Source organism: Micrasema longulum, unplaced genomic scaffold (genome assembly GCF_059751315.1).
Source record: "Micrasema longulum isolate JH-2025_06_02 unplaced genomic scaffold, ASM5975131v1 h1tg002526l, whole genome shotgun sequence".
NCBI classification, from domain to species: Eukaryota; Metazoa; Arthropoda; class Insecta; order Trichoptera; family Brachycentridae; genus Micrasema; species Micrasema longulum.
Window position 1 is genome coordinate 16798 of NW_028279667.1, and position 25745 is coordinate 42542.

Consider the following 25745-nt stretch of genomic DNA (forward strand, 5'->3'; position numbering starts at 1 on the left):
TAAAGCGATTTTCACAGTAATACAAATTTCGGTAGATTTTTTTTATTAAAATTAACAATACCAATTCATGTAATGTGAAGTGATGTAAGAGAAAATGGGATCAACGGGAGTTTAATTCAAAAGATTTCAATACACTATTTTTAAATAAATCTCTGGCATATTGCGAATATACACGTTATTCTTTTACTAACTGCATTTCATATTTTGCAAGAAAAAGATATTGAGTATACATATTTTATTTCTGCGGAACTAGTTACCATTAAGAAACTGGCTGCCAATATGATTATTTTATTTTATTTTATTTTACAGAAAAATACAGTTTTTTTCATACTCTTTTTGCCAACGGGGAGACAGTTAATATTATTTTAGTATTACAAAAAATAAATTACAAGGAATTTGAGGAAATATTCTTATTGGGATTCGTTAAAAACTAATGTTAAAAAAATGCACTTTATCGACTGACATTTTGAAAAAAAAACAAAGGGTCTTCACTGTACTCTGGCCAGGCCAACACTGAATAGAAAGCAAAGGGAAAGCATCCTTTATACAATAGAATCATTTAAAAGAAGATTAAATTCATCATTTCTGAAGAAAATATTTTTTTACCTAGGATCATAAAAAACGGTCATAACTTTTGCATCAATCCAATATTGACCTCTTATACTTTTGCATTCAATGAATTAAACTTAAAATTGAACAATAATGAACATGCTTAAGTTATCGCAGTCATAAGTCAACGCGTGTGTAATCTCTAAGTCAACGCTCGTGTGTTTCTTTTTTTTTTATTTCCTCGTAAATAAATACAGTTCATTGGTGAAAAATCGGCGTTTACTATAAAAAGTAGTACACTATATTTCATTTGTAAAATAGTACTGAGAATCTAATGCAAAAAAGTGAAAATTAAATTACAATATATATATATATTAATATAGTTGGATAATTTATATAGCGCCATTTTTGTGAAAATCACCTCAAGGGCGCTGTACAATTAATAAATATCCCAGTACGTCTTGCAGCTACAGAGCGCATAGACAGTTAGGATTCTAGTTCCTCGTTTTCAATTAAGATCAATAAAAAATTATAACAAATAGGAGCTAGATTGCAGGACGTCTTGCAGCTACAGAGCGCATAGACAGTTAGAAATTTAGCCCCCATTTACACATTTTAAAAATTGACAAATAAATTTAGCGTATTAATGATATTAAAAAAAAAAAATACGTATAATAAAAGGGAGTAAGATTACAACACGTCTTGCAGTTACTAAGTGCAAAGACGATTGGAATTCTAGACCCCATTTACAAAATTAAGGTATTTTAAAGTTGATATATGAAATCTAGATAAACCAATCATCGTGCAGCTACAAAGCGCATGGACGAGTGGAATTCCAGCAAAGTTAAAATGATATTAATAAATTGACAAAAAATAGAGCATAGTAGTAAGTTTACAATATCAATGGCGACTGCTTTTCTTGACATTTGGCTTGCCAACCGCCGGCTAAATGCAATAAATAGCATGATATATAATAAATAAATAAATAAAAATAGCAGTTTTACACCGGTGAAATTCAACCATGTGATTGCGCAGCAGGATTATACGTCGCGAAACGTAAATATTTTGACATTTAATATTAGGTGTCCACGGATATTCCATTGCGATCGCGAATACGATTAACAACCGTGGTGAGAAATTGTCATCACGTCGCTAATTAGCACGTCGATAGTTATTTGTGATTGAGGTACAGGTAGATTTAGAAAAGTCGGTATGTGGCTATATAAAAATACTGACATATATTTGGTTAAACATAACATGACACAAAATATTTGGATTTGGTCGAAATGTTGCAGATATAATAACCGACCAATTGGCCGCCGAAGAAGCATAGTGGGGCAAAGGTGGGGGACGTTTTGAAATGCCAAGGGCGGAAGAAGCTACCCCGTTTTGGCAAACCAGATATTCTACGACTATGTATTATAGTTTTTTTTAAATTTATAAATCATATGCTTTACTGCTTTAAAAAAATATGACAGGAATGGTTGACTGTACAGAGCTGCTTGGTTTAATAACAATACATGTGCCAGCCAGGATTTGTAGACGGTACCACCTGTTTCATGTACAAATAAGTAAAACATCGTACACCGCAAGACAAATAAATTTACGAGTTCTCAAAAAAAACTAAAATTGACATATAATGAATTATTCTTGATATTTAATTAGTTTTTTTTATATTGTTTGACATATGTGATGACTACTCGTTATTTCAAGGTTAAAATAAAAAATCTTACTCATGAATTGTACTTAGAAATTGCCATTATATATCAGGTATCAGATTACCCGAACCTTAGAGACCCATAACGGTTCATTTATGGTCGAGTGTTTGTGATGGAATAATAAAAGACATGTTATTTTTTAATTCATATTTAAGAAGTAGGTTCTTATCGCTTTATTTTAAATTAAAGTATTTTACATTTAAACATATTTATAACATTTAAAAATATTTAGTACTTAGTGAATTCACCTTTATTTTTTATAAAATGTAAAATTCTATTATTTAGAGAAGCGTAAAGCGAATCTAAAATTTCTGATGTTATTTCTTCTTCCCAAACTTGAATTAAGTTTTTTTTTAATTCCTCAATGTTTTTTGATTTTTTTTTCCCGACTTTTTTTTTCATAATCGCCCATAAATTTTCTATTGGGTTCAAATCAGGGCTATTCCCGGGCCACGTCAACGATTTTAAGCCAATTTTCTCCTTGAATTCATTGATCTATAAAAAAACAATAAATTATTTATCATGTGGTCACAAAATGCATTTAAAAATATATATATTTGTACTCACAGTGCGGGCTCTATGGCACGGCGCAGAATCGTCCTGAAAAATTGGGTCCGCGGTATACTGCGTAATGTCCTCGATTGTTGGAATAATATGTTTTTTTAACACTTTTTTGTACTGAATGGCATTCATCGTACCCTGTACAAAATTTAGAGGTCCTAAACCGTATGCTGTCATGCACCCCCAAATCATCACGTAGGGTGAATGTTTAACGGTTCGAGTGACGCACGACGGATGATATCTTTCCCCACGTTTTCGTCGAACTATCTTTCTGTCGTCTGGACCAAAAAGGTTGAATTTTGATTCATAAGAGAAAACAACATTTTGCCAATCCTCCAAGGTCCAATTCTGGTGCTCTTTCGCCCAATACAGTCTAGCCTTCTTCATTTTGTCCGTGAGTAATGGTTTCTTTGCGGGACTCCGTGCTTGGAAACCATGCTCCAACAGCCGCCTGGACACTGTTTTTACTGAAAATGTTGATGTGCTGGTAGACTGCACCTCTGCGTGTATTTCAGGTGCCGTTAAAAATCGATCGCGCATAACAATTTTTTTTATTAAGCGATCATCTCGGGCAGATGTCACGCGCCCCCGTCCGCTTCCTTTTTTCCGTTCTATGGATCCAGTTTCTTGGATTTTTTTAAATAAAAACCTCACTGCACCTTCTGAATACCCAACTCGACGAGATATTTCACAATTAGATATGTTTTCTTGCGACAATGTGATTATTTTGGATTTTATCGCAATCGACATTTGCTTTGCACTTTCCATGATTGTTGTGTTATGTTCACTGAAACGCGGGTAAAACAAGACTGTTGAGACATTTTAAAATGTAAATATTGTAGAAAGGTGACACATAGTGTCCTTAATTTATTAAACAAAAGAAAGAGGTATCGATAAAGGATTTCTTAGAAAAAGGGTTCAGTAAAGTCAAGGGGCGCGGTAGCAGGTAAACTCGTAATTTTTTTTGTCTTGCGGTGTATGTTAAAAATGCTTTTTTTCGTAGGACTTTTTCAGAGTACAATACAAAATTTAAAAATATAGATTACACAAACATCACTCTGTCAGATTTAAAATTTACACTAAAAATGCATTATGTAACTTAGTAGAAATTGTAATAATAAATATGTACATCTCCCTTTCCCTCCTTATCCTCTCTTCAAGCATTTTTGTCCTTATCCCGCCCAATTTACAGTAACTTAATGTTCTTAAAATAAATATTTTAAAAATCTTTGATTATTGAGTACACGAAAATAACATTTTTATATGTATAAATTGTATGTATTTATTTGATATGTAATATATTTTCTTTACTAACTTTGTATACTATGTGGAAATCTGTTATTAGTTTTGAGTTTATACAGTATATCGGTTTGTTTACTAAAAATATGTATGTAGAACTGTCGATTTCCCAAATAAAATAAAATAAAATAAAATAAAATAAAATAAATAAAATATAACACAAAGTATAATACGTTGAATTACATTCCCAGGAGTTACAACAACTCAATTCGGGACATAAAAAATATTAACATTTAGAAAATAGCACATATTGAGAACAACAAAGAAACAAAGCAAGTTTAGCACCTTTATAACTAAATATAGCACAACAATATATACGCCTAAAACCTTTTCTTACACAAGCAGAATAAATATTTTTAAAAAACGCTTTAAGAATAAAAAAAAAGTAGTGAATCTACTAAGGGAGATAAGGTCATTAACATCACATGCCACGCAGATGATGCTGCCATAGTGATGATGAGACCATATCCATCTCAGTTAGTAAACATCTGGATGCCTAAGAAATGTCGTATAGTACAATGAACACATGATTATTGGAAACATAATTCGGATATACAAAACGTGTGTCAGACCCAGTCATGGTGTATACAACAGAGGCGAGGATAGATAGATAGAAAATAAAAAATACAAAAAACCAAAATAGTTTAGTTCATAATTCCATATTCGACCTTTCATATTTTTTTTGTAATTGTTAATAGACAATCAAACTAAGCCAAAAGCTTTATTTTTATTTTTACGTATCATATCTTGTAAGGCAAAATAAGTAGTTTGCAATTAAGTCCTGGTCCCGACCCTGATGTAGGGGAGCGAAGTATGGACTTAAAAACAGGGATGAAAGTAGGCTGAATGCTGTCGAAATGCGATCTCTCAGGCGAATGTGTGGGCAAACCATGTACGACAGATGCACAAATGTTGAGATCCGTACATTATGTAAGGCTAAGATAATCATTATCGTCAAAATCAAGAAAGGAGCCCTGCGTTGGTTCCGACATATAGAGCGAATGGACGGCAAAAGAACGGCTGATAATATTTACAATGCTAATGTTGATGGATGCGGAAATAGAGGAAGACCGAAAAAGACATGAAATTTATTTTTTATTATTTTTTTACTTGTTATTTATTGTGGCTTGACACGGGCATAGCCTAAAAAGCCTCAATAAGTTCATAAATATTTAATTTTGTAATTTTGAATGAATAAATAAATTTATACATGTAAAAATGTTATTTTAATGTACTCAATAATCATTTTTTTTAAAAAAATATTTATTTTAAGAACAATAGGTTACTGTAAATTGGGCGGGATTAGGACAAGAATGCTCGAAGAGAGGATAAGGAGGGGAAGGGAGATGTACATATTTATTATTATAATGTCTACTAAGTTACATAATGCATTTTTAGTGTAAATTTAAAATCTGACAGAGTGTTGTTTGTGTAATCTATATTTTTAAATTTTGTATTGTACATTGAAAAAGTCCTACGAAAAAAAGCATTTTTAACATACGATGTTTTACTTATTGGTACATGAAACAGGTGGTACCGTCTACAAATCCTGGCTGGCACATGTATTGTTATTAAACCAAGCAGCTCTGTACAGTCAACCATTCCTGTCATAATGAAGTTAAAAACGCAGAAGTTATCGCAATGAGCTATTTTATGCGTGAACTATTTTACACCGAAGGCCACTTTCGTCGTAAAAATGCTTTTTTAAGTTGAAATAAAAATATTAAGTCCACCTTTTAATGAAAAAAACATCAGCAGTCCCAGATATGCTATTTTAATAATATTTATTAAATATTTGTAAATAACCACTTACCGACTTTTCTATGTCTAGCGGTTTCGAGACGTACCAGTCTCTTCGTCAGGACACCAATTGAACCAACATGCATAACCTTTCAAAACATTTCCTGTTCCCCTGTAATGATCACCCTAAACCTATTAAGCTCACCCCCTTCCTCCATCGCCTTGACTTTTTTCAACTATTTCTCAATCAATATTTTCATAATTCAATCAGTCCATGTTTGTCCTAATCAGTGCATGTGCTTATTAAAATGCATGTCGTGTTGGTTTTACATTTTTGTGCAACAACTATGGTGAAGGTGTACAGTGGGTTTCGCATGTTGGTTTAATTGGTGTCCTGACGAAGAGACGGGCACGTCTCGAAACCGGTAGACATAGAAAAGTCGGTAAGTGGTTATGGATAAATATCAAACGAAAGAAAAATGGACGGTAACGTGAGACGAGGACGACCAAGGAAGACGTGGCACGATCAGATAAACCAAAATCTTAAGTCTGGTCGTGTCAAAAGCAGTCAGATCCGAAGGGCATGTATGAATGTGGAAGAAGCTAGGAATATATGCTAGGATAGACTTGTGTGGCGGTCCATTCTCACTGCCTACCCCTATGGGGGGAAATGGGGTGATGGTAGTAGTAGTAATAATTATTTTTGAGTATAAAAGTGCGTCTTATGGTTCGAAAAATACGGTCCATTGAAAGTTCTTTATAGACTTAAATTTGTCATTTGGTTCAAAAGTGATTCAATTTTCAATTTTATTTATTATATTACAAAATGGAATATCTTAATTCATAGATTTAGAAACAATTAGGTAAAATTAGGTATATATAAAACAAAACACATTAGTATACATAATATCCAAAGAATAATATGTTAAAAAAGTAAGAGAATCTTGTAACGAAAAACTGCCTCAGAGACGTGAAAAATGTCAATGTCCAAAGTAATATTGTTCAACATAGAGATAGCCCTTCCAACAGGCATAACCATTGGCAGGTTGGTCCTGTATATTGAAATATGAAACAGTCTATGCTGACGCTGCCTAAGGTAATTATCCGGAACATAAAAGCTAATGCTCCGCATAATTTCAGGGTTGTCAATAATATCGCGCAACAATCGAAAGAATGGCGTAGATAAATACACATTCCTTCTGTAGCTCAATCACAAATAACTATCGACGTGCTAATAAGTGACGTGATAACAATTTCTCACCGTGGTATTTTATCGTATTCGCGATCACAATGCAACATCCGTGCACACCTAATATCAAATGTCAAAATATTTACGTTTCGCGACGTATAATCCTGCTGCGCAATCACATATTTGAATTTCACCGGTGTAAATATGGAAAATATTAAAAAAACTGCTATTTTAATTTATTTGTTTATCATGCTATTTATTGCATGAAAGCAGCGGTTGGCAAGCCAAATGTCAAGAAAAGAAGTCGCCATAGTAATTGTTATTTAATTTTCACCTGTTTGTATTAGATACTCCTTACTATTTTGAAAATGCGATATATTGTATTATTTATTATAGTAAACGCCGATTTTTCGCCAAAGAACTGTATTTATTTATGAGGAAAACAAAAAACAAACCAACACGAGCGTTGACTTAAAGATTACACACGCGTTGACTTATGACTGCGATAACTTAAGCATGTTCATTGTTCATTATTGTTTATTGTGACCGCTCTAATGCTTAGCATGTTTTTAAGCACGTCGATAGTTATTTGTGATTGAGCTACTGGTCTTAAAACTGCTATAGCCGAGCATACCCTGGAGGAACTCAGTGGGATACAGCCATGGATATTATCAATAATGTGATGATGTTTCGGGTCTCGTAAAATCACAAAATCTAAAAATATTTCGACATTGTGCAAAGGAGATGTCAATACAGCAGTTATAAAGGGGACGAGCCATTGCTTTCTGCCTACCCCGGCGGGAGTGAGCAGCGACCCCCTTTAGCGGGGCCGCACCTGTGGTAAACACGGCGAGGAGTGGCGACCCGTGGCGCCATCTTGCTAAAGGGGAGACGTTTGGCAATGGCGTCGGCCAGAAGCTCTAAAAGTGTTTTAAAATTATGGTTTTGGGATGTTTTGTAATTTAAATTGAGAGATTAAAAGGACAGCCTTTTACAACTCCTCGGTGCGAAGTAGACTCGAGAGTGGCTCGATGGTTTGGGGGCCACATGAACTGAAGTACTCTCTTATGATAGAGAAAATGCAAAAGAAGTTTCTGAGATATCTCTACATGAGAGAGTGCGAGTAATGGGTATTATCCTCGGCTCTACCCGACCGAGTTTCTCCAGGGTATGCTCGGCCACAAAAGTTTAAAGACTAGAAGGAATGTGTATTTGACTAAATTTTTATCGATTGTTGCGCGGTATGATCGATAATCTTGAGATCATGATGAGCATCGGTTTGTATGTTCCTGACAGTTACCCAAGACAGCGAGAGGATAGATTGTTTCATATTCCGATATACAGGAGCACCCTGCCGTTGGAAGGGCTATCGCTATGATGAACAACATCGCTCTGGATGTTGATCTATTCTATGTATCTGAAGAGGATTTCCGGAGCAGGATTCTCCTACTATTATTACAAGAGTCTCTGTATGTATTTTTGTCTTTTTATAACATGTACGTCTTAAATTTCAGTTTGTAATGTATGTATTATCTTTACATATATAATTTCTCTGTACGTGTGATGTCACCGTACTCCTCCTAAACGGCTTAACCGATTTACGTGCGGTTTTCAGAGAAATATAGATCTTTACGCTGTTTGTGTTCGTAGATATTAAAATCTTCAATCAAATATGTAAAAAATAAGTTAAGAGCATAAATGTTTAATACATCGATCTACCAGGGTTGCATTCGAGGAGAATGCATTTGCAAAAAAATGGAGAGATGTAGTTTTTTAGTGAATAAAAAAAGTTTATTTTTTAACGTTTACAAACAGCATTTGTTTTTTGTGGATCTCAATCAGATTCTTTCCTTAAATTCCTTATAATTTTTACCCATTTATTTCTTTTTATTGGATTTTTGGTAATACTAAAATAATATTAAATTTAATACATTAAAAAAAATCGCATTCCTACATAAGTACACCCCTTTATTGGTGAGACGACCGGAGTTTGACGTTTTCAAAAAGAATGCCATATTTGAAAAAATATTTATTTTATGTTTTGATATTCAACCATAAACAAGTACCTAGGTACCTGCTTAAATTAAATATTTTAATTTTATCAATTTTTAGTTTTGGAATTTAATCACAAACAAGTACTTAGAAACCCACTTATCAATGAAAAGTCTGTTTCCAAGCTAATAGCAGGCAAGCCAACGTTCGGGCAGGAAAACGCCTGACGGGTCCGCTAGTTTTTAATAAATCACCATTTTCTATAGAATCCAATACAGCAACTAACAGTATTGCACATTAAATTGGGGGCATTGTTCTGCAGTACATTCACATCGTCCCTACCATGAAGAAATGAACTACAAAGTAACGTCGTCTATAAAGAGACCACAGGACGCAACGCCAGTCAGTCAGCCCAACAAGTTCAGTAAGTCAGTCTGTCCAGCTCAACGACGTCACAAAGTTCCATCATGTACTTCAAGTGCAGTTACTTCAACTCCTTATCTTCGTAACACTCGCTCGACGTAATTCCTTGTTTGTATCGCCATGTAACAAATCAACACTAAACAGCAACCTCGAGTCTTCTCTGTCAATCTCTAACTGGGGTGGGAACTCCAAACAAATATACGAGGCCAAAGGGGGCGGATTTTCTGGCGACTAAATAGTTGGCGACAACCAACTCTGATGATGGGCGCTGTGATGCGATCCGAAACCTAAGAAAAGCGCAAACGACATATCGCGCAATAACGCAGAAAAGCTCAATGTGCTCCCGAACAGCCGCGATTATTTATTTTTTTTATTTACGAGACATTTTGAGAATCGTATGTTCACGTGACGCAATGGGGTAGCATGATTCGGTATCACACGTGGAATCGGAAAAAATAATCTTACTTACAGTATCTATATCACTATCTACTATCCGATAAATCAGGTTGCATCGTTTATTGGGAAAGTGCATTTTCATTTCCCGAAGATTATTTACCAGCTGGTACACATATTTTAACAGAACAAACAAACAAACCATCACGCCGTTTCCCCGTAAAGGTAGGCAGAGAGGATAGAACGCCACATCACTCTTTTATTTTAAACCTTTTATTTGTTAATTTTAAATCTTAAAATAGGGCACACATAAACATATTCTTATGTGTGCTTAAATTAATTAAAAAAAAATATATATCCATAGTTTTTATTCAATAAAATATACACATTATTACAATATAAATACGTTATAAAGAAAACAAAGTATTAAAACATATTTTGTCCCGATAAAGTATTAAATAATAGTTTGTCATCGGGTGCTCCGACATTAGTTTTAATTAATAATCAAATAAAAAAGTACAGACATAATACTGTAGACGTATAAAATAATGAACATATACGATTTTATTTTTGATGCTTTGAAAAATATTATTAAGAAGAAAAAAATAATAGCAATGTACATATATTTAATTTACAAGTTTTTCCCATTTCGTAATATTTTTAACAGCCTTATATAAAATAGAATTTTGTGACTGCCTTTTTTCTAAATGGGAGTCTGGTTTTTTCCTTTTATCTTGTGTTGTGTTTGTGTTCGTGTTGGCTTTGATCAATTTTTTTCCGAAATTCTGTGTTTTTTTAAAAAATTAATAATATTATTAAACAAATATCATCGTATTGTAAAATATCCTTTGCTTATTTGTTAGCACTTTAAATTCATTTAACATCAAATTTACACTCGTGTATCTCTTTTCTTTCGAAATGATTTTTAAAGCTTTGTTTCAATTTTTTTGGTTTGATAAAAACCATCATCATCATCATCATCATTCCCTTTCCGCGCATAATGGTGCATAGGGCACTGTATTAGTACACCAATCGCAGCGTATCTTGATCGTTTTTGTTACACGAAGGTAAGGTGATCGGTCTTACGCTTACTATGAAATATTCTAGTGTAAAAACACCTTTTTATATAAATATTTCATGTCAACCATGACGAGGAATCGATCCCGAGACCTCTTGCATGGTAGGCAAATGCGCTGACTATTACACTACGAGACCGACAATATACTATATAATAAAAATAATATGCTAATATCTTTGCATACAGGTGTCGCTTCCTCTACATTCATACATCTTCTCATGCACGCGCGCCGATTATTCCGACTTTTGACATGTCCATCTCTAAGTATTTGTTGGATTCGGTCATGCCGTGTCTTTCTCAGTATTCCTCTATTTCCGCATCCATCAACATTCGCATCCTAAATATTTTCAGCCGTTATTTCGCTGTCCGTTCGCTCTGCATGTCCAAACCAGCGCAGAGCTTCTTGATTGATTCTGTCGATGGTGCTTACCCCCCCCGCCTTGCATAATTTCAAACTTTTTACCAAGCTCTTTCTTGTATAATTTTTAATATATTTATAAGTTTTAAACAATTATTTTTTTATACTTACGCACCCACACACACGCACCCTCTCCCTCATTCATTCCCACACGCACATGTACTCTCTCCCTCATTCATTTACGCATACACACATTTACATACACATGAAAACAAACGTCACACACATACAATTACGTAAACTCTTTTCTTATATATTATGTGTCATTAGATTAACAGTGGATTTTTTTAATTGGCTTTAGTATTGTTAATATTTTTCTACTTATTTTGTTTCAGTAATAGCTGGAAAAATCCCAAATAAAATAAAATAAAATAAATAATGTACGGACTTCAACGTTTGTGCATCTATCGTGCATAGTTTTACCACACATTTGCCAGAGAGATCGCATTTCGACAGCATACAGCATACAGCCTACTTTCATCCCTGTTTTTCCAAGTCCATACTTCGCTTCCATACATCAGGGTCGGGACCAGGACTGAATTGTGAACTGCCAATTTTGCCTCTTGCGACAAACATTCATTTGCCAATGTTGATTGAAGTGCACCGTTCACTCTGTTCCCGGCACTCACCCTCTTTTTAATATCTTTCTCAGTCATTCCATCCCTTGTAAACATACTTCCCAGATACACAAATTCCTCTACTTGTTTCAGTATAACTCCATTCACAGTGATTTCGCATTTAGTCATACTTTCATTTCTTTCAAAAACGATCAAATTTACAGATTTATCGACATTCATCAGCAAGTCGCTTCCTTTCTTGTTCTGTATCTTAAAATTCGAAATTCAAAAAAGCACGAAGTCGTTACAAATACAAATAACACCGAAAATTGAGGGTGTTTCCAAAATGGAGACGCAAATTAAACTGAAACAGTGTCATAACCAGACCTTTAAGACATTTTAAATAAACGGGAAAACTTCACCATTTTGAATTAACTGTGAGCTGACACCATTTAAAAACAACTGCGTTCATATTTCAAAGAAACCTGTAGAAAAAAAATTACTAGGGTGTTAATTTTTACGTTTTTGATCCATCCATCCCATTATCGGAATTCACATACAGGCACTTAAGCGCACAATTTCTTTTAAACGCAGATTCTGCCGCTTGTATAAAAGGAATGCTTAGTTTACTAAGTGGCCCAATTTTAGTGTAAGCTCGCATAAACAATGTAAGTAAAAAAGCCCGCCAAATTTATACGCGCATCTAATTGACAATTTCTTGTATACACAATATTGACAATTTAATGTGGGTAATTTATTATAAATGTAAAATTAATAATTAAGTACATAAAATACGTATATAATTCGAATGATGTACAGGGCGATCGTTAAACTCTGTCACATCCGAAACCACGATGATCAGTATGAGCAAGAAGATACATTGGCACATTAAAATATTTTTTTAGGACGAATAAAATTTAAATCAATAAAATATTTAAAAAACAAATCGTTGCTATTTTCTGCAGGAGAGAAACGAGGAGGGGGGAGTATGACACACCGTTAACCACGCGATCGCGCCCCCTCGCTTCTCCCCTGCAGAAGTAAGCAACCATTTGTTCTTTTTCAATATTTTATTTTTACAAACTTTCTTCGTTCTAAATATTTTTTTAAATATGCCAATGTGTGTAAGGGCAAGAGCCCATACTGATCATCGTGGTTTCGGATGTGACAGGGTTTAAAGAACACCCTGTACATTAAATTATAAATATAAATTAAATGACATTTTGTATATTCAAAGGTTTCTATTTACATTTAATAAAAGTAATAAGCTTAAAAATACATTAAATAATAATAAAATAATGAAAAAACGTTTTTGAAAATTAGTATTTTTTTGTTTTAATTATAAAAAATTGAGCAACAAAAAAAACTTTCAGAATTTTTATTTTTGGTTTTTATTCATAACATAAATTTTCAATGCGATAAGGGAAATGGGAAGCCTAAAATTTAATTTTATAATACTTAAATTATTTGGGGGGGTGTCGCCCACTGCACTGTTATTGTTTAAACGTCTTCACGAAACAGCTTAATTTGTGAAATTGTTACTCTTATTGCCATTTTTATAAAAAAACCGAAATGCCCAACTCTAACTAGGACGACCGAGGAAGACGTGGCATTATCAGATAATCCAAAATCTCAAGTCTGGTGATGTTAAAAGCAGGCAGAACCGAATAACGTGATGGTAGTACAAAAAGTTAAGATTTAATTTACGAAGATATGTCACGGGTCAATTTAATTACGTAAATCCACGATATTGCGTTCCTCAATTTTTTTCCATACATTCTCATTAAAATATCTCCCCAATTAACGTTTTTCACATTCTTCATAAACCCCGGTTTTACGTAGAAATTTTTCGAAACTCATTCGATCTGTCAAAAGACCGTTTGACCAAAACGGTGAGTAAAATCAAGGTAAATAAAAAAATGTGTAAATTGTTGTCTCAGACTAAATTCAACTTTCCAGTGTAATTGACCATTTTGTTTAAGTTTCTAATTTTGACATTTTACTAAATTGTGACATGTGGTTGACGCACGAAGAATAAAGTCTTTACACCAATTAAATTACGATGCAGAAAGTTTTATAATAGGTATATTATTTGAAGTTATAAACATACTTCGGAAAGAAGATGGTTTTAACAGTTATCATAAAAGTGTCAAATAGTTTTGCCGCGACGTAAATGACAGTTGAAATTCTGTAGTGCCATACTAAAAAAAGTGATGCCATACAAATAAAATTTCCCAATATTTAGGGAAAAAATCATTGTATGCATTTTATACTAATTTAAATGTTTATTTTCGTGTTTTTAAGGCTAAGTACCTACATAAAATTATTTAAAAAGGTTTTTTTTTAATTCAATAAAAAAAAAAACACATTGTGGTATTGATTGAAAAAATACAAAATATTTTTAATTAAATCATAGGTAAATATGAATAATCCACAATTACAACAGTTTTTTTTAATTTTCTTCAGTTTTTCATTTCCTTACCTTAACGTTTTCCTCAGTTTAACACCTTTTTGCTGCTCCCTTGAAAAACGTAAAACTGGGGTTTTACTGTAATTCTTAAAAAAATCTCCATCTTAGAACAAGCCGAGCAATTTTAGATAGAGAATAACCTAAGCAGAGGACATATATAGAACGTGTTTAAATGCTCTAGTTTTATATAGATTCTCTGGAAAAAAATATAGGCATGTTTGTATAATAATAAGTTTAAAATCCTACCAGAAGTGTTGTGGGAAGTTGCACTGGTGTCAAATGTCGATGAGCCGTCATCATCCGTTTTTCTCGCACTTCGATCCACTGAAAAAGTATCCATAAATTAGAATTTAAAGGGATTCTTAACCTTTAAGATATAAAGATATAAAATATGCATACTATTTTTTTAAAAATGTGTTTATATTTAGATTTATGTGCATGCAGAGAATTGGTAGAATACTATATTAAAATTTGGTAAGGTATACAAAATAAAAATAAAACACTTTTTTATTTTGGATCTCTTATCAATTTTTAAAAAATTAATTAAATCCTTCATCTGTAAAATTTCGCTTTGTGGGTTATGATATTATTTAGTTATTTTAGTGAATGGAGTTATACTAAAACAAGCAGAGGAATTTGTGTATCTGGGAAGTATGTTCACTAGGGATGGAATGACTGAGAAAGATATTGAAAGGAGGGTGAGTGCCGGAAACAGAGTGAACGGTGCACTTAAATCGACCTTGGCAAATAAATGCTTGTCGCAAGAGGCAAAATTGGCAGTTCACAACGGAGTCCTGGTCCCGTCCCTGATGTATGGGAGCGAAGTATGGACTTGGAAAAACAGGGATGAAAGTAGGCCGAATGCTGTCGAAATGCGATCTCTCAGGCGAATGTGTGGTAAAACTATGTACGATAGATGCACAAATGTTGAGATCCGTACATTATGTAAGGCTGAGACAAGCATTATCGACAAAATCAAGAAAGGAGCTCTGCGCTGGTTTGGACATGTAGAACGAATGGACAGCGAGAGAACGGCTAAGAATATTTTTAAATTGCGAATGTTGATGGATGCAGAAATAGAGGAAGACCGAGAAAGACATGGCATGACCAAATCCAACAAATACCTAAAGATGGACATGTCAAAAGTCGGAATAATCGGCGCGCGTGCATGAGAAGATGTATGAATGCAGAGGAAGCGAGATCTGTATGCAAAGATAGAGTGTTGTGGCGTTCTATCCTCTCTGCCTACCCTTATGGGGAAATGGCGTGATGAATTGTTTGTTTGTTTGTTTAATTATTTATTTTATAAACGCCCAGAGGGGTCTTACGATATAAGGTTAAAAGTAGATAAAGTGTTATGGCAATTGACATAAAATATAATCATAATTGTTTCAATAAATACACGGTTTTTCAGGGCCAGACGGAGAAATTTCAGAGAAAAATTCCTTTTATGGTAAGCTTTAAAAAAATCCTAATTAAATTTTTCCAAAAAGTATATTTTTTTTTTTTTTTTATGATATCACTTTGTTATACTTTATTTAATTTTTTACACAAAATTTGATACAAATTCTTTGATCCATTTTTTAGAAATAACTATAATAAACGAAAATAGCCGAGCCCATAAAAACACGTCTAACCTTAACGGCTGCCACAGACAAAGTAAACAATGAATACAGATTAAAGTTTTAGCATACTTCAGGGCATGTATACCAATATAATAAAAAAAAAATTGACAATTGGACTCTCCAAACCTGCGAAATTAAAAAATTCCCGTTATTTTCTGAACACATCTCGTACGCAAGAGGTGTCGAAATATACATAAATAAAAATACTAACTGTTGAGAAAGTGCGAGGTTGCATGAGACTTCTTTGGTTTCTTTTCATGGTGGTGGTGATGGTGATGATGAGGACCAGAGTCGCTATGCTGATGGGAATTACCTGTACGACCAAAAATAAAATGATTTAATTTTTTTTTTTTATTTAACTCATTTACATTGACAAATATTGGTGTTCAAACTGTCAGCAGGGTCGCAGTGAGTCACATCTTGCTGGAGGGTGCGATTACATACGCCCAGTTGCATTTCACCAGCAACACTGCTGACTAGTCCACCTCGTCAGCGTGCACGTCGCGAACCCTGGGCAATGGGATCACACTCGTAACGGTGTGATCAAAACAGATAACGAGAGGATGACAGGCGAGTTTTTGGCGCCTCCAAACCAGAACCAGCCAGCTAAGGGAAGGTAACACCGACAGGAAAATCCACCAGAGAGGGGAAGGCGAGTACGTCATGAAAAGTCGTCCTGGCTGTGGAATATAAAAGTAGCGCAGGACCAAAATGCTAGCCCTGTAAATGCCTAGACTTCCATATTCCCTGCTGAAAAATGTTTTCCTTCTCTGTTGCAAAAAATTTAGATCCAATATATATTAAATTAAAATATCAATTACAAAATTACGGGTTAAATTCATTTTCCAGTGTATATCGAACACTGACAAATGTTTTTATGCAAAAAGACAATTATTCAAATAATGAGGGTTACTTTCTTTTCCCCAAACACAGTCGATATAGATAAATTGGGTTGATTTCATGAAATTTTTGCAGTTCAATGAATATTAGGTATCCGCCAATATTGAGCAACTATCTGGTATCCGGCCGGATACCGGATAGTTACCTGATATCTGTTTCATCTCTAGTTAAGTAGAGTCAACTCACCGCTGATGGGTTGTGGCTGAATAGGCGCTGTGGTAAGCTTCTCCATCAGGCGTGATATCCTGGTAGGAGCAGCCGTGGGTCCGCAGCAGAGCTCCTCAACTTGCCGGGCACAACTGCGATGTACGCGCAGTTTACAATCTGAGGAAGAAAATAACCTTACACCAGACTCCCGATTTACACGACGCGTAAAACAGCTCAATTTTTCAAGAATTAAGAAAAAAACTTGACTGAGTTAACTCAATCAACTGAAGAAGCCACTTATTCACTAATGGTTGAGAGAACACAGAAGAAGTTTCTTCATTACCTTTATACGAGAGAGTATGGATACTACCCATTGCAGTACCCAGCATTGTTCCATTTAGGTATGCTCGGTACCGCAAGTTTGCAGACCAGAAGGAGCATTGCCTCTTTTATGCTAGCCTTTAAACTTCTGAACGGGTTAATTTACAATCCCAACATTTCGGAGCGCATGAAATTATACGTACCGAGCAACTATTCAAGAGCTAGGCAACACAGACCATTTGTTCTTCCAGAATGCCGGACAAATTTACCATTGTTGATGCCTGTGGGGAGAATGATTGGTCTGTCGAACAGCCTACCGAGAGAGGTGGATCTTTTCCATGCTGGGATTTCCAGTTTTAGACTCTTCCTCTAAAACTATGTATCAAAATGTGTATTAGTGGCTTATTCGTTTTTGTTTACTATTGTTTTTATGGATCGTAATAATCTATTGTGCTTTTTTTTAAAATAAGTTTTTGTATTTACCTAATTATATAATTTATGAATATTGTAATTGGCAGTAGTGCTGTATTGTATATTTAAATAAATAAATTACCTTAATCATCAAAAATCAAGACATCAAAGTGTAAAAATGTATTCAGCAATTATTAATCCATTTTTTTATATTCATAGCATTGTTTTGTCATTTGTTTCTTCGATTTTTAAAAGTGATTTCCTATTTATTTGTACAGTAGAACTCTGACTATCTGAATGCAAAAATAAAACATTTAATTTGCATAAAATGCATACAATGATTTTTTCCCCAAATATTGGGAAATTTTGTTTATATGGTATCACTTTTTTTAGTATGGCACCACAAAATTTCAACTGTCATTTACATCACCGCAAAACTGTTGCACACTTTTATGATAACTGTTTAAACTATCTCCTTTTCACATTATGTTTGTAACATCAAACAATATTTCTATTGCCAATTTTTTAAACTTTCTGCGTCGTAATTTATTGATGTAAAGACTTTATTCTTCCTAAACATGCGTCAACTGCATGTCACTATTTAGTCAAATGTCAAAATTAGACACTTAAATAAAATGGTCAATTACACTGGACCTACTTTGAATTTAGTCTGAGACAACAATTTACACATTTTTTTATTTACCTTGATTTTATTCACCGTTTTGGTCAAACGCGGCGGCGCGCGGCTCGGCGTCTTTTGACAGATCGAATGAGTTTCAAAAAAAATTCTACGTAAAACCGGGGTTATGAAGAATGTGAAAAACGTCAATTGGGGAGATATTTTAATGAGAATGTATGGAAAAAAATTGAGGAACGCAATATCGAGGATTTACTTAATTAAATTGACCCGTGACATATCTTCGTAAATTAAATCTTAACTTTTTGTACTACCATCACGCTATTCGGTTCTGCCTGCTTTTAACATCACCAGACTTAAGATTTTGGATTATCTGATAATGCCACGTCTTCCTCGGTCGTCCTAGTTAGTTAGACCTACTTTGAATTTAGTTTGAGACAATAATTTACGCATTTTTTTATTTACCTCGATTTTATTTACTAAATAATAAACACAGAATATACAGAAAAAATATGTGAAATTAGTTAAAAAGGATATAATAAAAAGTTTTTCAAAGTAAAAAAAAATAAAAAACAATAATAACAAAGGTATGCAAGAAACAACAGTAAGCATATAAACAAAAAAATGCAACGATATAAGCTTATGAAATAAATTTTGTAAAGCAAACAATAAATAAAGTGTTACGGTAAGTAAGAAAGACATTTTTAAGTTAAATGAATAAACAAGCAAGCATATATTATCAAGAAAAAATTAGAAATAAAAATATGTATCTATGAAATGCGTATTTGCTAATACTTCAATGCAATTTGATATAGTAGTAAAAAAAAAAAAAACAAGTATATGTTAATAAAAATAAACAAGTAAGTATTTTTTAAATTTATGGAATTGAATTGTCAATAACAGTTTGACGAGCAGCTACAAATAAATGTGATATTGTGGACTTATGAGATAGTAAAGAATTGGACAGAATGTCTGAAGCCGTTCCATAAGTGTTACCTAACCTATGCAATCTCGGTATCAATGAATGTAAGTTTAGATATACAATTGTAAAGCGCCCCTGAGGTGATTTTTTACAAAAATGGCGCTGTATAAATCAGCCAAATATTATTATTATTAGAAACACACCGATAAACTTGACTTTATTATTTTCTGGCATGCGACAGTGGGCAGTGAGCGTAATTTAAATACCTGAGCAGTTGTAGGCCTGAGGTGCGATGCCCCATATGAGTAGGTGACATTGGTGGCAGTGGCAGACCGACGTCACTGTGATCGGACTCAAGTGGTGACCTCGGATCACCAGCTGAAACAAAGAATTCAATCAAATAAAAGCAAAGCAACACACGAAATAATATAATCTTCTTTTTCTTTTCCACATCCGCTCCTAAGTGGAGCGTGTGGACGTCAGCAGTTGCCTCCGGGAGACCCATCGCCAGACGCATTCTCGCCTCCTCCTACGTCAATCCAGCGCCCCTAGTTCCATTAAATAAAGTGGAAAGATCTTAATTGATAGCTTTCCATAACTTATTTTTATTTATTTATTTATATATACGCCCAATGGGCATTTTTATGGACACATTTATGCATAGAAATTTATTATAAAAAAATTAGAAAGACTCGCTGGTTTATAGTAGACTTTGTGGGAGTGGAAGCGGGAGAGAGGTGTTTATAATTGAATTTGATTGAGTGATCGTTTGAAAGAAGACAACTTGTTATCAAAGAAATCAAGACTGGTATGTTTGTTGGCAGACCTAAGAGGAATGAAAACCATAGTTAGTTCCATGGATATCGGTATGAAAGTAAGTTTTGTCTGAGGTTTCTAGTTGGGATATTTAATTTTATCGAGCTCAGTAGTTCGGGTGCATCAAAGAGTGAGTTGAGAATTTTAAATAGGACTATAAGGTCGGATTTATTTCGACGGTCTTGAAGAGAAGATATATTTAAGGTAGTTTCTAACTCATTATGCGTATATTGGTCTCCGGATAAGCCCAACCTCCAGCCTATCTTTCTTAAAAATCGATGTTGAACTGATTCAATATTCTTGATGTGAACATCATAATATGGAGACCAGATAACAGAGGAATACTCTGGGTGCGGGAAAACTAGGGAACAGAAGAGAGCTTTAAGGGTATTGATATTTTTGAAGTCAGCTGTGCTTCTGTGAATAAATCCAAGAAGTTTCAAGGATTTATTGATAACATGTTCAATATGAATTGTAAAAGAAAGTTTAGTGTCAAGTATAATACCTAAATCTCTATACTAGACACAGATGATAATATTTCATCGTTCAGTGAGTAGTCGTATATGATTGGATTTTCCAGACGAAAAAATCTCATAATCTTGCACTTACTTAAGTTGAGATGTAGATCATTGGATGAGCACCAGGTACTAATGTAATGTACAGTAAATAAACTATCGTCCTTAAAATGTAGCTTGTTCAAAATGCCAAACTAATGACAATAGTGATGGGAAATTAATGATCACTGATCATGTACAGATCAAATCGATTTTATCAGTTTTTTCATGCAAACATGAAAGTCTGTTTCCGAAAATTTATATAAAAAAGCAAAAACAAGCCAATTATAGTGTGTTAAAGACAATTATTCACCAAAAAACAAGATATTTATACTTTTTTCATGAACAACATCAAATGAATGATTTTTTTATTCGATCATTTTACATTGATCAATTTGTCCCATCTCTAACGTTTTTGCAAAATGATGTAACCTTGTAAGAACGTCTTTAATAATTTGTTCTTTTTTAGTTTTAAAGCTGATTTTAAACAATTATGTCGATTTATATGTCAAGCATTGTATTAAAAAAATAAATAAACATACTAGGAGTGGTATTCCGAACGCGTTTACAGCGCGCTATAATCCGTATTTAGTACGTAAAAACGCGCTATACCACGCTATGATTTCGTTTGGAATACCAGCCCAGATATAAATGATTTTTCGTGTGTCAATATAAATCATTCCTTAGACATCACTACAAAGTTGTGTCGTCACTTTTGTTGACAACTGTCATTCTAATCGAGCTATATTTTAAGGACTATAGTAGGTAGTAAAGTTATTATTCATTTGGCATAAAAATGTCTGCCTCAAAACAGGTTGTACCTAGTTAGGCAGACTAGACATGATCCAGAGAAATCTTTAACCTAAGTTCAGAAAAAAATTCTGAGGTATCTCTACATGAGGGAGTATGGTAGTTATCCGTGGCTTTATCCCACTGGGCTCCTCTTGGGTATGCTTGGGACCAATAGTTTGCAACTTAGAAGGGATGGGTCTACACTGACTGACATTTTTTCAGACTGTTAAGGGGTTTCATCGATAACTCGGCCATTTTAGAGAGTATCAATTTTTATGTTCCTGATGGCTATTTCCGACAGCGTCAGCACAGACTGTTTTACCTCCCGGTTTCCAGAACCAACCTGCCTCTGGTCATGCCGATTGGAAGAGCAGTCAAGCAGCTGAACATTATCACTTTGGAGATCGACACCTTTCACATTAGTGAAACTATGTTTAAGAGGCAAATACTCCTGCTATTAGAGAGTATTATACCTTAGTAATGTCGAACCATTGCTCAAGGGTTCTTGGTTTGATATAAAGTTCCAATTAAACGTCTTAAATCCTTTGTTATTTGTTATGTTACTTTGTGAATAAATAATTTGAATTTTTTTGAATTTGAATCTCCTTTGTGAGAAAAAAAAATAAAATTTGAAGAAAGTGTTTTTTCTACATTTCGACATACACGACTGCCAAGTTCCACAAAGACGATACAGAAGTGTTGAAAAAACTTACAGGATGGTTGGTCGACTTGTTGATGTGCTTCATCCTTTGTTTGAAGAGCTTGTCTCTCTGCAGGAAGGCCGGTCGTGGCGGGGAACCGGGGGGTCCAGGATTAATTACACTATTGATCATTTGCGGTCTGAAAAATAAGAAATGAGATCTTAAAATAACACGAGCGAAGGCGGTGGTGACTCGATTGAAAAATACAAAATCTTACAAGATGACTTGCCCATTGTGATGACTTCACACATTGTGTAACATTCACTCTCCTGCCTGTGTTTGAACATCCACATTTCCACAACTGATGTCCCATCTCTGTTGCGATTGATTTCTTTTCATGTTCCCAACCATGTCACCAGAAGTCAAATTCTGCTATTTATAAAATCTTCTAAGAGCAACTTTGGTTTTTAAGCCCCAATGTCCAGAATGTGTAGATTAGTCAATTCATCACACGACTTGGAATTCTTTGGGATAGATCTTCCGGCTTTTCGTAGATCTCTTCGCGACTAAACAGAGTGGGATGAAGTTGGCATGGCATGGTTTAGCTCGAAGTCTTAGGTCTTTCGTTTTTATGAATATATTGTGGCGGGTCGACAACGACGGCACGAGCCGAACATTGCCGAACGCCGACGTAGAGCGTACGAACGGGCCAAACCGGCTAGAAAAAAAACTACCGGATTCCGACCTCACCGCACGCGTCTTCGAGGCACAAAATTACCGCCAATTTAGATTTACCAACTTCATTTTATTTTGCCTAATATAGTTATTAGAATCCTTCTTTCAATGTGTTAGCTTCAGTAGTTTAGTTTCGTGAATAAATCTTGGTGTAAAACGTAAGTACCCTGTTTTACTTGCTCTCATTCTGTGCACCCACATAACTTTGTACATCACAAAATTAGGCCACCAACTAGGTGCCTACATAAAGGTGGTAACAACACACCTAAAGTGGTATACCCCGACGTTTGAACACGAAAACACAACATTAAACAATCAATCACGGTGACCCCATTCAAATTCCATAAAAATTGCGCAAAATTTCAGACAGAAATATCTTCGCTTGACAAAATTGTCCAACAATTACTTTTTTTCGGTCGGTACATGAAAAATTTAAATTTTCATTTTTAATTTGATTGCACTTTTAATTTATTTGTAATTAATCAAGGTTAATCTATTTCAAGGTTAACTTATTGTAAGGTTAATTAATTTAGTATAATAGAATTATATTATAATAATTATAATATATAATAGAATTAGATTTTTCAAAGACCGAGCGAATCGAGTGAATTTTTCTGTCGGTAACAATCTTCAATGTAAATGTAACTAATGTAAATGTAATTAATGTAACTAGTGAATTGATTAAACTGTGATTAATTTCTTAACAATATTACTCGGCCGGGATTAATTCAAACAGGGGATTCATAATTTAACTAAAATTATTATAAACAAACATAATATAATACGTTCGAGCGACTCGCTCACCAAAAATCGCACGCCGAGTAATACATTCCTACAACACATATAAATTTTATTTTTTTTATTTTTCTTGAGTCGAACACACAAACAATTCACACGAACATTTACATAGGGTGCCAGATTGAGTAGAGGTACTTACAGGGTACCGGAAAATAATTGTTATTTATAGTTCTTAAATTTTGTTTTTTTTTTTTTTTTTTTTTTTTTTTTTTTTTTTTTCAAAAATCAGGTACATAATTATTTTTGACAAATATTATATGGCGAGACAAGCGTGACGTAGGCATCCGAAAGTTTTCTCCTTGTGAACGCACTGCGGGAGTAAGTTTTTTTTTACCAGCGAAATCTATCGGAAATATTTTTCAGCTGGCGCAGTCGTTCACAATACTTGCAATTTGTAAAATTTTATTTTTGTAAACAACTTGAAACTATCAAACAAACAGATATTCGGGCGGCTAAGCCGACGAATGTTTAACTTAGTACGTGGACATTAGTATCCATACTTTTTTTCTATATACATTATATCGTGTGACTGTACTATATATGTTTATATTTTTAACCTAGGCTATGCATGTTATTATGTGTTACAGATTTGAAGTTTTACCATAAACATTTTTAAACTTGATATATTGTACAACGGACAATCAAAAGGAATATTAATATTGAGGGGACCACTCAGGCTTGGAGAATACAAATACCTAATAGTTGGAAAATGTGTTCCGCCGTATGGTAAAATAATTATTTAAATTTTCTGTTTTTAATTTTCTTTTCTATAACTTGCACAGTACATACATAACAAATAGTGACTCTGACATTTAAAAAATAAATATTTTTGTTTGAAATTTAAATTTAAATTTAAATTTAAATCTAATAATTTAAACTTAACTTTTTAATACAACTACACTCATTATTGAATACTTTTATTTCAATATTTTAACTTATACTGTAATCATTATTACATACATTTTTCTGAATTTTTTTTTTAAAAACGAATATTTTTAAACTGTAAACAATGGCTAACAAGGACAACACTGACTTGACAAATATCAACACAGCAAACAACATGTTCCACACGGATAGGATTAGCGTTAAACTACCACAGCTATGGGTGAACAACATCGAACTTTGGTTTAAACAGATAGAAGCACAATTCGAGTTGGCAAACATAGTTTCAGAAGACGCACGTTATAGTCACTTAGTGTCAAAACTTGAACAAACGCACATAGAACAAGTTTCAGATATTTTACTCATGGAACCGAACCGAGCAAAATATACGAGGCTGAAGGAAGCTATAATCCAACGCATGGGCTGTCCACAGGACAGAAGGAGAGAAAAACTGTTTTCTTCCTTACAGCTTGGGGATCGAAACCCATCCAGCCTACTTAGAGAGATGCGGACGCTAGCAATAGGTTTACAAATAGACGAAACGACGTTGCAATACTTGTGGATACAACAACTGCCCAAGACGATCCAAGCGCATTTAGCCATAAGCGAAGATGACTGGGATAGGCAAGCGACGATAGCAGATCGCCTAATACAGGTGTACACACAGGATAATGTAGCGGTAGTAGGTACCAACAATAAAAATAACATTTGTAGTTTAGAACAGTCCGTACAAGCTCTAACCCATAAGGTAGAGAGTTTATTTCACACAATCAACAAACAGCATAGTCACAACAACAATAACAATAGATTCAAACACACAACAAGTAACAGCAGTAACAATTTCAATAACAACAAATACAACAACAATTTCAACAAAACAAGCTATAGGGCCAACGGAAATAACAAGAAAACTATTCTTTGTTACTTCCACACAAAATTTGGCGATCAAGCTAAGAAATGCGTCACACCATGTGAATTTAAACCGCATCTAGCTTCAAAAAACTAGATGGTCGAATCATAGCGGAGGCGGCTGATTCAACCAACACAACACGTCTCTTTGTTAAAGATCGTGATACCGGTGTGTGGTGTGTCATACCTCGTTGACTCCGGATCGGAAATATCATTAATTCCTAGATCTTTACACAAACGCCATGGAGAAAAGTCTAAGCTAATTCTC

The 25745-nt window shown here is 34.1% G+C and overlaps 1 protein-coding gene across 2 annotated transcripts in view; it reads right to left on the minus strand.

Annotated features, from left to right (window-relative positions):
• Nucleotides 1-412: 412 nt before the first annotated feature.
• LOC148272022 (uncharacterized) overlaps nt 413-25745 on the minus strand; it is a 57234-nt gene continuing 31901 nt past the window's right edge. The window contains exons 14-19 of one of the 2 annotated variants that reach the window (XM_088240608.1): nt 22226-22352; nt 19617-19728; nt 17099-17236; nt 16224-16325; nt 14634-14711; nt 413-513 (exon numbers count right to left, since the gene is read on the minus strand). In XM_088240608.1, coding sequence (XP_088096734.1) covers nt 452-513; nt 14634-14711; nt 16224-16325; nt 17099-17236; nt 19617-19728; nt 22226-22352 — 619 coding nt within the window. In that variant the 3' untranslated portion in view covers nt 413-451. Of the gene's footprint in view, nt 514-13680; nt 14712-16223; nt 16326-17098; nt 17237-19616; nt 19729-22225; nt 22353-25745 lie in introns of those variants that run through there. The other variant, XM_088240607.1, reaches the window with a different exon arrangement.